Source organism: Apus apus, chromosome 8 (genome assembly GCF_020740795.1).
Source record: "Apus apus isolate bApuApu2 chromosome 8, bApuApu2.pri.cur, whole genome shotgun sequence".
Classification (NCBI taxonomy): Eukaryota; Metazoa; Chordata; class Aves; order Apodiformes; family Apodidae; genus Apus; species Apus apus.
The window spans coordinates 21718128-21733199 of NC_067289.1; the positions used below are offsets into that span (position 1 = coordinate 21718128).

At 46.4% G+C, this 15072-nt stretch overlaps 1 protein-coding gene across 5 annotated transcripts in view; it reads left to right on the top strand.

Moving 5' to 3' along the window:
• The window catches only part of TNIK (TRAF2 and NCK interacting kinase), a 150909-nt gene that overhangs the window by 65340 nt on the left and 70497 nt on the right, over positions 1-15072 (top strand). For all 5 annotated transcript variants that reach the window (XM_051625896.1, XM_051625897.1, XM_051625898.1 and 2 more), the window contains exon 3: positions 13139-13195. In XM_051625896.1, coding sequence (XP_051481856.1) covers positions 13139-13195 — 57 coding nt within the window. The remainder of the gene's footprint in view (positions 1-13138; positions 13196-15072) is intronic.

Genomic DNA, 15072 nt, shown 5'->3' on the forward strand with positions numbered 1-15072 from the left:
CTCTGTATGGCAGTGCTGCCTGGCTCACGTCGGGATGGTCAGGTGGAGGGTGAGGCTGTTGAGGAAAGCAAATGAGATTCGTACAAGGCAGCATTTGGGCTACTGTAAAGATGGAGAAACTGGAGAGGAGAGCTAGGTACTCATCAGTGGTTGGCTGGTGGGTTATGAGGTGGTTCTCATCTCCTCTCATCTCTTGCCATTAGCTTGAGTTGATCTTGGGATCCCCTTGGGTTTGGGTAACAACCCTGGAAATGAAGGTGGCCCTGGATTACCCTCCCCGACCCCCTCTCTGCCTCCAGCTCAGCATTTCTGTTCCCCTCTGCCAGCAGCAGCCCTTGTGTCTGAACAGGAGGGAGCCAAGTCCCTAGTATTGACTGCAGTTCTGGCACCCTCGTGGGACTCTTCAGCTGTTTCTATTGAGGGTTTTAATCTGACCCTTGCCAGGTCTTCTGGGAAAATCCTTTCATTCTGTGACAAGGCTTCTCTGATTAAAATTATTAGCAAAAAACCATAGTTTTCTTCTTTGCAAAGCCACCTCCTCCAGCACTAGAGAGGGGTTTGCTTCTTTGCTCTCATAAGCTGCTCATTTCCCCTCCGACGCTGCCCAGAAATTATGTGATAATAACTTCATTTTATCTTTTGCCCTTTGTTTTTAAGCAAACCTTCCTCTAATCTTCAATAAATGCTGGCAGCTCACTGTGCTCAAACAGTGCTCCACTGGCAGAGCTGTCTGAGGTCCAGGCTGCAGCCTACAGAAGCCTGAGTTATCTCATAAAGAAGATCAACTTTTAATTACAATTTCCAGTGCGTTTTTAAAGCAACTTCATGGAAATGCTGTGTAGGAGCATTTGAATTACAAAGGTAAAGAAATTGTACTAATTTTTGTTGTTGTTGTGAGGCTGCTGGGAGAAGAGAAGGCCTCTGCTATAGAAAAAAAAAAAAAAAAAAAAAGAATTTATAGAGGGTTGTTGTTTGAAGGTGCAGATCAAGGCCCTAATGCAGAGTATGGCTGTGTGAGGGACAACTTCTAGTCTCAAACATGCTTCTATGTCCAGACAAGCCTTTGGAGACTTCTTGCAATGTATCATCAAGCATTGCTTCATCTTTATGGGGTAGCTGCAGTTCTATTTTACCCCTTTTACTGGGGAGCAAAGCTGAGTGGCAAAGAGCCCAGCCTCTTGCCCCAGGTCAATCACAGTTGGTGGGGATCCAGGAATAGCACCCAGCTGCTCGGCATGGCCTTGGCCCCACTTCCTGGGAAGTGGGCCCATGCCAAGCATTGCTGGCTGCTCTTTCCCTCCTTCCTTGGAGTTGAAGACCCTGCAGTGTACTTAAAAATCAACATTAACTTGGTCAGGGCTCTAATATAAAGGGAATTTATACATCCTATTTACTGTATTAAAACTTATCCCCAGCTGTGGGGTTTGAAGGAGTGGATGAATTGGTAAGGTTGTGGGGGTTTTTCCTCCCCCCTCCAGGAAATTTGGAGGGAAGTCTTTTCTTGGCTCCTGTGCATTGGTGGCCTTATTACAGATCACCTTTGCCTGCTCCATTACAGATGCCCAGAGCCTGAATGCCAAGCAGCAATGCAGTTTTGTCCTGCAGCCAGCTCTCACTGCTGGGAAAGCTCTTGAATTTTTAATATGAATCTGCCTGTAACATATTGGCTGCTTTTAATGCTTTGGCCAGCACTGATCCTGCTGGGAAAGGGTTAAGAGCTCTGTAGGGGTGGTGTGTTGTCCTGGCAGTAGGGGAGGGGTTGAGTGGGTGGCCTGAGCTGCCTTAAGGTAGGAGCAGGAAGCAGCCAGTCCAGAGGGATGCTTGTCAAGGAGCATCTTACAATTTTCTTTCTCTTGGTGCAGCGAAAATTGCAGGTTCACGGTGTGATTCGATGCGGCACCTGGCCTTGAGGCCTTCCTGATGTTCCTACACCATGGCATAGCCCATGTGAGGTTTGGATTAACTGTGGATGAGTTTCATGCCAAGCCTTTCAGATTTCCCCTAAGATCTTTATCCAGCGCAATAAAAGGCCATCACCCCCTGCCCATATGTGTTCTCCCTGCAAAGCTGCAGGCAGCCCTGGAGCTGCCCACGTTCCGGCAGGCGCCCTGCCTGCAGGCAGCTTTTCAGGCTGCTTTGAGAGCTTTTTTGTCTGCTTTGTTTCACTTTGCAAATAACAGCAAGTAAAATCCATAGCCTTCAGACAGTGCCTTTAAACTGTACAGCATCGATTTGTGTCTGTACATGTTATTTCTCTGTAAATAGGAGCCTTAATGGCTAGATAGCCCTCCTGCGTAGATAACCATGTTCGGGCAGTGGCTGCAGTTCCTTAATTTCCCTTAATTACCAAAGAGTGACGTGCTGCACCAGTGCTGAGCTGGTCCCTTGTGTGCCAAAGGTAGCAGGGACACTTGGTCCTTTCTGGCCTCTTCCCACTTGTTCCTGAGCTCTGTTGTGCCTGTGCAGTCCTTGGTACCCCTTTAACCTTCCCCTGCTAATCCCAGGTTCCCCTCCTCTCCTCCCTCCTCTCAAATCTCTGGCTAAAGCTCCCTCCCCTGGGTGGGGATCAGGTGTGGGGCTGGGGGATTGCTTTTGCTTTCTGGGGATTTTTAGGGCTTCATCCTTTCCTAAAGGAGCCCTTGCACCCCATTTTCTCCCTTTCATAGGAAAATGAGGACTGCTGAGCACTGACTGTCCTGTCAGTGAGAATGTCCTGTCAGGAGAATCCTCTGCCAAGCAGGGAAAAGCAGTGATCTGGCCATTTTCTTACAGAAAAGATTAGCCTAGCAAGTGTCAAGAGTAGGAAATTCCTGCTTGAGAGGGAAGGTTTGGAAGGTGAGGAAGCTATAAAAGCAATGGAGTTTAATCTGCTGATGAACTATGTTGATCCTAACCTGCCAGCCTGGTTTAGAAGGTGAGCCACAGTGGGGCTGTTCAGCAGCAGCATCGGAAAATCCCATCTTTATCCCAAACAAAGCAGCGAGTGCATGTGTGACATACCTCAAGCAAATACAAGGATAAAGGCTCTGCGTGTCATTTCTTGGGCTCCCACAATAAGTGGTTCTGAAATTTTGCTGCCCTGTGCCTGAGTTGCTTAAAGCAGTGAACAACTGGAAGGTCTTGATGTAGCCCTGTATGGCCAAATTAGTATGTGATAACACAGGATTGCCCCGGGCCTGGCTGGGTCTTTTAAATCAGTAGAACACAGGCACTACAAAGTGTTTATTGACTACTGACAGTAAGTGACTTGGAGTAGGGTAGGATGGACAGTGAGTTGTCAAGGCTGCTCAGGGCAGACAAAAACCCTGGAGGCATCTCTGGATAAAAGAGAGTGTGATGCCCGTCTGCCTTCAAGTATGTGAGGTCTAAAATTGATATTTGAGCTGACACAGACAGAAACGTGCAGCACGGGGTCTGCAGTGTCTGGAGTTGCAAAGTCACTGGGCTTAGGGGATCACCTCAGCACTCCATAGCACTAGATGTGGGGTTACTTGTATCATTGTTATGCTTGTTTTCCTAATGCTAAGACCTTAGTCACCCAAAGAGGTACATGTGAAAGCCCCAGGCAGCTGTGGCATTTTAACCTAAGCCACATGAAACCTTCGCCAGCTTGCTCTTGTTGTTTCTACCACTCTGGGACAGGGACTGGCAGTCTTGCTTACAAGTGATCAGTGTATGAAGCCTGAATATACGAATGGGCTCAGATTCTAGTCAGCTTTGCCACGTGGTCAGGAATCAAGGTGGTTAGACCCGAACTGATCCAAATTGTTAGCAAGACTGGAGAGACTCGAGGAGCAAGGCAGTGGAAGGGTTGTAAGGTTGGCTTGCTTAAAAATTGATTCAAGGTACCAGATGAATGTCCTGGCTTCTTCTGTGCAGGTTAAGCCATCAGCAGCAGACCTCAGAAATTCAGCCCAAATATCTCCTGGATTTGGAGCATTAGGGTTGGTACACAGAAGAACCTGGTGGGTTTGTGTTCAGGCTCCTTTCTGCAAGCTGAGAGACATAGGGTAGGTGGGGTGAAAGAACTGACAGCTCCATTTTCCTGTCATGATAACCACTGCTAAAGTGCCTGGTTATCAAATCATGAGACATCCAAGGTGGATGCCTGAAGCTCGTCCTGGGCCATCAGATCTGCAGAGCAACACAGGGCCATGGCAGGATGTGGGGCAGCACATGCAGCTGTACTGTGCTGTGAGCTGAGATAAAGGAAATACTGCCCTGTAGTTCCATGGAGAAACAGGGGGAGCAGGAAGACTTGGGCTGGGAAAGCAGGCTGAGCTGCTCAGTCAGCTTGGATAATTCTCATGGACATTGTCATTTTATGCTGTGGGCAATTCAATGAAATGCAATGGAAGCTCTTCATGGCAAACTGTCAAGAGCCATAGAGTTGAATTTTGTGGATTAAATGGTCCAGAAATCACTGAGAAGAGATTTGGGGTTTCCTTCATACTCAGGTTTCCTTACACTGGGACAAAAACAATATTAAAATATCTCCATCAGCTTTAGATAAGGGATACCTGCATATAACCTGGCTCCCATGGGTGTCTCCTGCCACCGGTGCTGTCCGTTCACACTGCCAGAGGGGATGCCTCGTGGGAGGTGGTTCTCCCCACTGTTTGTTGGTTGAACAACCACCTTGCACTTTACATGCCACCTCCAAAATTGGATCTTGCTACTATGAAACCAGAGCCGAACTCAAGCAGATGGCACTGGAGAGGTGTTTCAAGAAACCACATTTCCATCAGCATGTGTAGTGATTTTTCTGCAAGGGCCATTTTTTAACTCAGCTGTGGTTTGCAAGACAGTTACTGATTTGGGGCATGGAGTAAAGAGCAGGGGAAACTTTCCATGCATGGAAATGCAACTGTTTAATGTGTGGTACAGATAAATGAGGTACCAAAAGGAGACTGAGGGGTACCTACATCTGCCTGGTGCTCTGGGATGAATTGCCATGGGAGGGAGCAGCATGTATTTGCAGGTATGAAGGCCTGTCTGCCCAGCAGCAGGGGGCACGTTAGGAGCAACCTGTTTTGAAGGGACTTTTTTCTACAAATACAGAAGAAACAGCAGCCATCCTGTAAAAGCACATTGTGAGCTGCTGGAAAGCTCTGGACACAGCAGCTTATTCCCATCCCAAAGCTGAGATGGTCTGAGGTGATGAGCAGCCCTCTTAATTACAGGGAAGGGCTTAGAGAGCTCCCTGGGATGTCCATTCCTGTATCCAGTGCAGAACCAGCCTCACCTGTGATTGGAACTTGTGCCCTGGAGCTGGTGGGGTCATCCTGGAGATTGGGTTTGAATGTCAAAACTGGTATTTGCAGATAAAAACCTTCCCACTGCAGTCCAAGCCTGCCAGGCTTGTGGTGTTCCCCTGCTACATGTCAAGCAGGTGAGGATCTGGAGGAAGGTCTCAGCTGGTGGGATGGCCCATTGGAGGGGGACCATCTTTCTTGGGCCACCGTTGAGAGCCATATATCTCCCTTTAGAGGACTGGGTGGTCCCAGCACACACAGGCAGTGCCATTTCCTCCACAGCTCAGTGCATACCACTGGCAGGAGCAACCTCCTGCTGCTGTTGGAGACATGGCCCATGTGGAAGGGCACCTTGTGGGTCTCCTAAGCAGAGATTTAATTTTAGTTATGAATACTGCAGCATTGAATAGGCAGTCATGTGAAACAGAAGCACAGTGGGGGTGTTAGAGGGTGGTAATAACATGGCTGTCAGGAACTAATGTTGCCGGGAACAGGCTGTACTGCCTTCTTCTAGCTGCAAAAATGTGCACTAGCAGTGAAGCAGAGGAGCCAGGGCAAGGGAGGACAGGCTGTGCAGGAGGGGAAGGAGCTCCCCCCAGGGACCCACCACTGCCTTCCCTCCCCTGGGGGGCTGCAGATGATGGGATGCTGCCTGGGGTTCCATGGATATTGCCCCCATGCTGGGAGCTGCCATGTGGGATCTGCATGTGCTGGGGCAGTCAGAGAGGTGTTGGTTCCCATGTCCTGGGAAAGCCCTGCCAGATGCTGAAACATCTTGAGATTTGGTTCCCCACAAAGTTTCCTGTGACAGGTGCAGCTCTTCAAAACCTACAGCTTCAAACACTTGTGGACAAAATCTGTGCATGGTCCTTTGTGTGAGCATGAAGCAGATCCACAACCACCTGTTGCCAGTTTGCTAGTGTTGGGTGGTGGCAATGCTGCAGAGAGTGGGGGACTTGCTTTCTAACCAGTGGCTTTCCTTGGGTGGGAAGGAGAAGAGGCGAAAGCCACATCTAGAGGAACTATCCACAGAAACATCTGGAAGGGTTTGAGATCTCTCAGGCTGATTTCAGACTTCTTAGCCCACCATGGTTTTATCCATGGAAGAGGGAAACCTCTCTGTTCTTCCTGAGCTGGAGGAGGGCTGGTATCTCCAGCCTCCTTGGAACTACAAGAGGGAAAAGTGCAAGCATGGGTGAGAAGGATGTAGTTCCTTTATATAGAAGGGAATATAAGATTATAGTCCTGCTCACCTATGTGCTATAGTGCATATTATTTCTGGAGATGAATAATATGCTAATTTAACAATTTAGTTTGTTAATCTAATAATCCTGCCTTCTTTACTTAACGTCAGGCCTATTGTGGAGCTGCAGTAATGGAATTGCAGCTCTCCAAGCTGCACGGCCCTGATCAGAGCATGGACTGATACAGAGGATTAGAAATACTTCAGTCTGAAGGTCGGCTTTGGTCAGTCAACACAGAGCATTAACTTGGCCCTGTAAAATTAGAGATGCCTGTGATGGAAGAGGATTTATGAATTTTCAAGGGGAAGCTCTGATTGTTCAATCCAAACTGAAGTATTGACAACACCAAGCTGAAGAGAAAACAAAACAAAATAACAAGCCACTAAGTACTTACTTTTGTTTCTCTTTGAGTTTAAAATGTTGGGAAAGATGACTGATGTCATCTCTGAGTAAAATTTGTGCTTGTCCTGCTCAATGAAGGTCTTCTGCTCTCCAAAAGCAGTCTTAAGGGTGGCAGCAGGTTGGCCAGAGGGAAAGAGCCATGCTCCAGTGAGCATCCAGCTTTCTGCAGGATAGCTCAGGAGGACAGAGGAGCAACTCTGGAAACATCACCTGGCCAGCAAATAAGATGTTGAGTGATTGGATGCACCTTTTAATCTTTTTCATAGATCTTTCATTTCTAGTGTCAAACTGCTGGCATTTCAGGCATGCCATGTATATGGGAGGATGCTGTTTGCAGGGAGTGTGTTGAAGCCTGGGGGAACAGATGGTGTTTTTAAGTAGCCCCATAAGCAGATGGAGTTTGCCCCAAGTGGAAAGGAACCGCATCAAGTCAGTCGTGGCCTTCAGTGCCTTGGGGCAGTGGGGTTGCTCTGAAGCTCTTTGCAAAGCTGTTTGTGAAACTGGGAAATGATGGAGAGGTGGAAACGTGCTGTTGGAGCGAAGTGTGCTGCTGTCCTGGCCATGCTGTTTCTCTCAAAAAGGGCAGCACAAGCTCCTTCTGCACAGGCCAGAGGTTTTGCGGCAGTATTTGGCTGAAAGGCAGATAGACGGGGCTGAGTCCCTGGCCAGGGTGAGGACCTGTTCCCCAGTCTACAGGGTTGTCCCAAGTCCCCAGTTGCTTGAAATTCCTCTGTCAGTAGCTGGAGTTAAGTGCAAGCAATAACAGTGAAGTTGGCCATGATTGCTCTGTTTTAGTCAAACAAATATTTTACCCTTTGTTAAAATAAACATTTTTCCCATCCTGTTACATGACTCACTTTTTCTAATGCAGACCTGATATTTAGAGTATCTGATGTTTTAATTACCTTCTCAGAGACGTGGATTTGTTTCAGATATGTTTGAAGAGATATGTAAACCAAGTGCAAAGCCTAGAGTACATCATGTATAAAAGAGCTTCTTTTGGAGATGGCTGAATTTTCGCTCTAGGATAAGCCTCTTTTTCCATCAGTAAGTATTTTAGCCCCTTAAACTAGTTGAAGGGGGTTTTTTGGCACCCTCAGAATTGTTTTCAAAGGGAAAGAAAGTACATAAAGGTGCCTATACTCTGTAGAAGCTGGGAACAAATCACAGCAGGTGCTATAAAATGGTCTAATTTACTACAAGGTGGCAGTCTGGATGCACAACTCCTGTTGGAAGGTGAAGTTCCTTCTTGTAGGAAAAACTGGATGCAATTTTCAGTGCATTAGTGATAAAGTGCCTTCATTCTAAAAATCTTGGGCCACGTCCCTGAATTGCCTTGAACCTACAGGAAAACAAGGAACGGGCAGGAACTGGACCAGGGGTCAGCATGAAGTTCTTCCTCATCCCAGGAGACCTCTGCTGCAGAAGATCTGGGATGCAGAAGCAGAGTACAGAGGAGATGAGACTCACCAGTTGAACACCCTGAAGGTGTGCCTGCAGAAGCAGGGCTTGGCAAAGAGTTTGTCATAGGTGGCATGTATAAAAAATGAAAAGGTAGAAAAATGAACTGATGATTTTTCACCTGGCAAAATCGTAGAATCACAGAATGTTTGGGTTGGAAGGGACCTCCAAGATCATCTAGTTTCAACCCCCCTGCCATGGGCAGGGGCACCTCCCACTAGACCAAAATCTGTGTTGTCCCATGCCATTCCTGTTGTAGGAATTGGTGGTGTTGAGGTTGTGCTGTCCCATGGTTTAGGGGCAGGGGTTGGACAGTGGACAGGGCAGTTGTTGCGTTGCTGGCATCAGGGTGATGTTTTAGCTGCAATGGAAGATTAGTTGGGAGGCGTCTGTCCTGCAAGTGGTAATATTTGGACTTTTATGAGCCTTTTTGTTATTTGCCTGAGTTTACTGATATTTCTGTGCAAAATGGAACATTCCTCCATGCATTTTCTCAGCAGTGAGGAGTGGTGTCGGTGTCAAACTTGCTGCAGTGCCTTGCCAGAGCACCCTAATCCCACTTATTTAATATTTACATGTTATGTGCCAAAAGGCTTTGCAGAATGGCTGAATCCCAAGTGTTTTGCTTTAAAGTATCAAGACCTGCCACAAGGTTTCTCCATTAAATGCCTACTATGGGGACCGTGTATGCATGGGACTGAGTGCCCTGGTGGGAAGGTTTAAGGGACACTGCTCTGCCCAGCTGAAGGAAATGGGAGTGCTGCCTTTCTTCAGAGAGTGACAGTTCTGTTTGTGTCCCACTGGTTGCAGCAGGTGGTGGTGGATCATGTAATTTGTTGAACAAATAGGAGCAGACAGCAGAAGTTAAGTAAACGTGGTGGGATACGTTTCTGGGTACAGAAATTGCAGGTTTTGCTCAAAGGTGAAACCCATGCTGGTGCAAGCCAACTTTTAAAAAGCAACAATCAGTCATCATCTTTCTGTCCTTAAAATGTGGACTTGAATTTTGGGCCAGCATATGCAGTTTTTGTGTAGAAAGGCTGATATGGAGGCCAGGGTTTGTTTATTTAGTAAATAGAATGCCTGAATGCATCAATTGATGTTTAAAGGCATTTACCTGCATTCCCATCATGTGCTGGTCCATTACTCTTTATGGAGTGTGAGTACCACAAGCTTTGAAGAAAAATCTTGTGGTGCCTACCTCATTCACAGAAATTAGTCTTAATACTTGACATTATCAAGTTAGTGGTACTTGATATAACATTTTGAGAGTAATTAGGAGCATGAATTTATGCTCAGATGGATGTTTAATTAAAAACTGTGGCAGCTTTGAAGTTCATGCATGAATAATCTTGAGGCTGAAATGTGGGTTTATACCCAAGTGAACCTTGACAGCAAATCTGGAGAGGGCAGAAACACTTTAGTAGCTCTGATTTCCTCCTGTTTGTTTTATGTCGTTGCAGCCATCACGGCAAGTGTGGCTGCAGTGGTGGCTGCTCTCCTCTGATTTCCTTTGGTTCCTCTTGCCAAGAATGTTGTTGGTGGTGTAATCTGAAGGCTCAGAAGTGACTGCCTTGCCCTGGAAGGGTTTCATCCTCCTGAAGGCTTTGCCTCCAGGCAGCTGCACCCTCTCCAGCAACCCCAGAACAACCTCCCCAGTGCAGGGGCACCAAAAAGGAGGAATTTTGAAAAAGCAGAAAAATTCTGTTGAAATTCTATGTAGGCACCTGCAGTCTTACCTGTTTTGACCCACATCTTTGCTATTGGAGGAACAGAGGTGACTCCAGGAACAAGAATTGAGCTTGGTCATATGTGGCTTTGTAGAGGAGGCCTCTGCTGCAGTGCTGGTTTGAAGGAAAAAGCCAAGAAGTTTTGATAAGTGGAGGAGATGCAAGAAGTGAGAGCATATTGCAGGAGGGACTTCCTGGTGCTTTTCTTGGTCTTGCTACCCCAGTCCCCATTTGTATCTTCCTTACAGCAGTGCAGTGTTCACACTGGAGAATTTGGTGTTTGCCATTCATTAACAATTTCAGCTTGCCTTTGCTTCAGCAGAAATGGCTCCACTGCCATGTCCAACCTGGTTTCTTTGGAAAAGCTGCAGGAAAAAGGATGTTCCTGATCCTGCTCCAAACCTTTGGGTATGGGCCCTTCCTTCTGCATGGCCATGACCATAAGAGGTGGTGAGTGGGACTGTCGAAGGGGCTTGTTGCTGCTGTGACACCTTTTGATCTGTGCAGGTTGGGTGCTAATTTTATTCCTGTATTGCATCAATCCCTTTCAGTTCTCAGAGTCTTTCTCCAACCTGTCTGTATCTGTAATGCAAACCAAGAGTGCCTGCAGTAGGGTGAAAATGAACCTTTTTTTCTAAACTATATATGGTGGCTTCATGGCAAGTCTCAGTGCTGGGCACTAGGTATGTTGAATTAAAAGGGCCAGTTAACTGTTGAGGAAGTGGCTGGTTTCCCTGGACAGAGGTGGAAATATGCTGGAATGAAGCTCAACAACCCATCACCACAAACAAACTACATGAAAAGCAACTCTTAACAAAGATTAAAAGTTCCAGGGCTAAATACTTATTGGTTCTACTTCGCCTGATTTTTGCATTACTAAGTGTTCCTCATGGCTTATATTAACACAGGTTTCATAGCAGTTTATTTTGTTTTGGTGAACGTTCACACAATATTAAGATCTTACCTTCCTCTGTAAACACTTGGGAGGTCCACAGGGTGGTGAGCAGATCCCTGAGAGAAGGTTGGTGTGGGAGCACAGGGCTGCTTTTCCCCTTGACCAGTGTCAGAGGTCGGCAGCAGCACTGCTGCAGCAAGGCTGGAGTATTTCCTTAAAATACAAAGTGAGGTGATAAGCCAGGTGAACGTGAGTGTAACTAGCAGATCCATGGCTTGAAATGCCCCCACTTCTTTCCCCATCTCCCTCCTTCATTTAGTGGAAGATGCAGCGTGTCGTGGCTGTGTGCGAGCCCATCCCCTCCTGATGCTCCATTGGCTTCCCTTAAAGAGTCAGTACGTGTGGGAGCTTCCTGGCCAAGCAAACAAGGATGAATTTAGGAAGGGAGGATTTGTTTTTGGACATCACGTTGTCTAAATGGCTGCTGTCTAGCTAGGCACTCCTCCTTCCCAGCAGCCGCATCAGGGGGTGCTTCAGCCACAGCCCCGTGGCTGCTGGGGCTGCATTTTATTAGATTATGTTTTATGTTGCACATTTGAAAATCTATTTTTCTGTTGTTAGAACATGTGGTTGCTCAGGACATATAAATTGTGTTAATAAATGAGCGAGGAGCCCTGGTGGGTGAATTGGCTTCCTGGTGAAGTCATAAATTTGGAGAGGATGATGCTGCCTCGCTCCGCAGCCGGCGCGTGGGTTTGCTTCCCAACGCCGTGCCTGGAAACCTTAAGGGCCAGGGAGCGGTCCCTGTGTCTGGTGATCTGGGGTTCCTGCTGGAGGTGAGATGGTGTGAAAGGCCATCTCCAGTCTGCAGGAGGGCTGGGAAACCTGGGCTCAAACCACAGCTCATCAATAAGGAAGCTGCTGGGGGACTGGAGGAGCCTGCAATTTAGGAAAAGCTGTGATTTCTCCCAGTTGCTGCCACGCTGCAGTGTGACTCCTCTCAGCCTCTGCTCCTCTTTGTGTCCTTGGTGTGTTAATTATCAGTGCTACAGGGCAGGAGCTGCCATTTTTTGTGTCCCCTCCACACTGTATCTCACATGGTGAGGCCTTGGGCTGCTCCTGTAGTAAGAAATTACTGGGAAATAGGGATGCTTTCTCTGCCTTTTGGATCTCTTGCTGGGATCGACGTTCACTGGTTTTCCTGGAGAAGCAGCATCTTTTCCTCGAACTCTGGCCAGTTTGAAAGCAGAGCGTGTGCCCTCAAATGGAGTGGGGGACCATTTGACATGAGCAATTTTGATATGATGTTGAGTGATCCATTTCTCAGGAGAGGAGGAAAGGCTGGGAATTGGCTTGCTTGATAGCAGTTGTGTTGGTTTTAACACCCTTTCAACACGTTGAAGTCTTCTGTAGTTTTCCCTGTCGCTCCCAGGCATTTTTCCATTAGGATGAGTGCAGTTGAGCCCCATGCAACAAGCAATTCCTTGCAATGATTTGCTGATTTTTCAGCTGCTGAAACCCGAGGGGGCCATATGTGTGGAGGGGCTTCTCCTCTAGCTGCAGGCTCCTGCTCATGCCAGCACTGAAGGGGGGGGTCACTTCCACAGCCAAGAGGCAAATTGATTTTAAAAACCTCTCCAGCCTGCTAACAGAGGCTTTTGCAAAATAAATTAGTGGGCAGAGTGTATAATGGTGCCCTACAGGCATTGATAGCCCTGGGGTGTCCCCAGGTCCCTGGCTGCTGGGGATGGGACATGTGGGCCCTGGACAGTGCTGTGTGTGTCCCCAGCCAGCACTGCTCCATCATCACAGCTCCAGCAGACCATTTCCAGCCGAGTCATTCTCTGTGCTCAGGAGAGGCCCTGAGCTGTGTTTTATTTTTGCATGGCTGATCATTAAAGGTTATTTCCAGCACTTGTTTGCCAGGAAAATAAGGCATTGAAGGCCCTTTACTAATTAACTGGAATGGCAGGAGGAAGGGGAGGGAATGGCTTTCCCATCATGGCTGCTGTGAAGATGCTCTTGAAAAAGAAAAAAAAAAAAAAAAGTGGAGATGCTGCCAGGACGAGGAAATTGTTTAAGGATGTTGTTGACTGCAGGAAAACATTGCCAGCAAGCAAAACAAACAAACTTCTCCCTTCTCTTTTGCAGGGTCGTCATGTTAAAACAGGCCAGCTTGCTGCTATTAAGGTTATGGACGTCACCGGGGTAACGTATCCTCCTGCATCCTTAAATTACAGATAACAGGGGAGAGGGGATGGGGTGTGATAACATATGGGGGTTGGAGGAAGGTTTGTGCTCCTGGGAAGCAAATCCCCTTTGCCTTAATGTGAAAAGTGCCATTAAGAGGTTTTGGTTTTAATAAACGTGTGAGAGAAAAATAAATCTGGAAGAGGGGTGGAAAGTAAGTAATGTTATGCTGAAATGAAGCAGCACCCAGTTCCAGCAGTGGCTCTTTCAAATGCATTAATAAAAACTGAAGAAAACAGTAGCAGCAGGATCATCATGTATTCATGACACATTTCAGTTTCTCTAAATCCATGGTTTTTTCCCAAAAAAGCTTTGGTTCCCCAAAGCTACATTCAGGTATTGCTATGAGTAACTTTACTAGGCAGGTTAAATTGCTCCTGTGTATCCCACTGATAAAGAGGAAGAAATGCACCACCCTGGGCTCAGAAACGTGGCTCTTTGGAAACTTGCATCAGAGAGAACCAAGAATTTACAAGTTATTAAATGAATGAAAGGATTTAAAGGAGAGAAGGTTTTCACCATTTCCCAGTGGCCACGAAAGAAAAAACAAGTGGAATTACTATGATCCCTGAAAACCTAAATGGATGTGTTTAAGAGGGTGACATGAAAGTGATTTCTCTTGAACACATTATTTATTTTTAAGTGCACTGTTCTACCTCCCAAAGTTCCTGCCTACATAAACTATGCCAAGTTTGGGAGTGAGAATGTGTTTTGTTGTGGTTTGGGGTTTTTTTGGTTGGTTTTGTGTTTTGTTTTTTTTTTTAACCGGAATAACACATTTCAAAATTTAGGACTCAGTCCCAGTCTACCCACCTTATTTTTTTGGATTCATGTTTTTAATTAGCTTTCAGGAATTCAGCACATACAGAATGGGCTTGCTCTGAAAGCAGTCAGCTGGCCTCAGGAGTATGTTTTGAAATACCTTAGATGTTGTGGTGTGGTATTAATATCTACAAGACCTTCATCCAGGTTCTTTTTGGTTTTGTGCTAACGGGTGAAATTATGCCTGGAACTTATTTTGTAAATGTGAATGAGATTTGTTTCTGTTTACTTGGAGTAGCCACAAGTGCCATTTATTTAGTTCTCATGGGAAGCAGGCTCTGAGGGAATGGGCAGATCCACCAAATGTAATCCCATGGCATAAATAGCAGAGAGATTCCTGTGGCATCAGCTCTGAAGTTGCAACAAATTTAAGCTGAGAAATTAGAATACTACTTTGAAGCCAAACAGGGACTTAAATTTGAGTCCACTCTTACTTTGATGGTTTTAAAACACCATCACTTCCAAGCAAAGGTGTTGGAGAAAAGTAACCCAGACCTGGTCTTGCCTAATAACCTGTATTTTCAGACAGGTTTTTAAATAGATGTCCCTGATCTAAACCTTTGCTTTCCAAAGCAGGGTCTCACATCTCTGAATGTCCAAGGTAGTAAGTTAGATATTTGTCATGGGATGTGTTTTTTGATATTTAATTATTTCCCCTTTAAGCTGCTTTTAGCCATATTAAAACATATTGGCTATTTTTTAATATATAATGCATGAACTTTTAAAGTCAGTCCTCTAAAAAAAAGTCCTTCACTGAACTTCTGCTCTCTTCTGCTTCTCCTACCCCGTGGAATACCCCATGTGGTGGCTTCTCTTTCCCTAATCTTCACTGATGTTCCCTGAATATTCTCTGGAAGGCTGTAGTCATTAAGGCCCTTTTGGTGATAGTTTGGGAAGAAAGCCATGCCTTTATTGGTGTTGCTTGACACCTTATCAGGGAGCATCACTCTTTTACAAGAGCTGCTCCTGCAGCTTCCCTGTTCAATGTGGTGTCTCATCCTTTGCCCATTTGT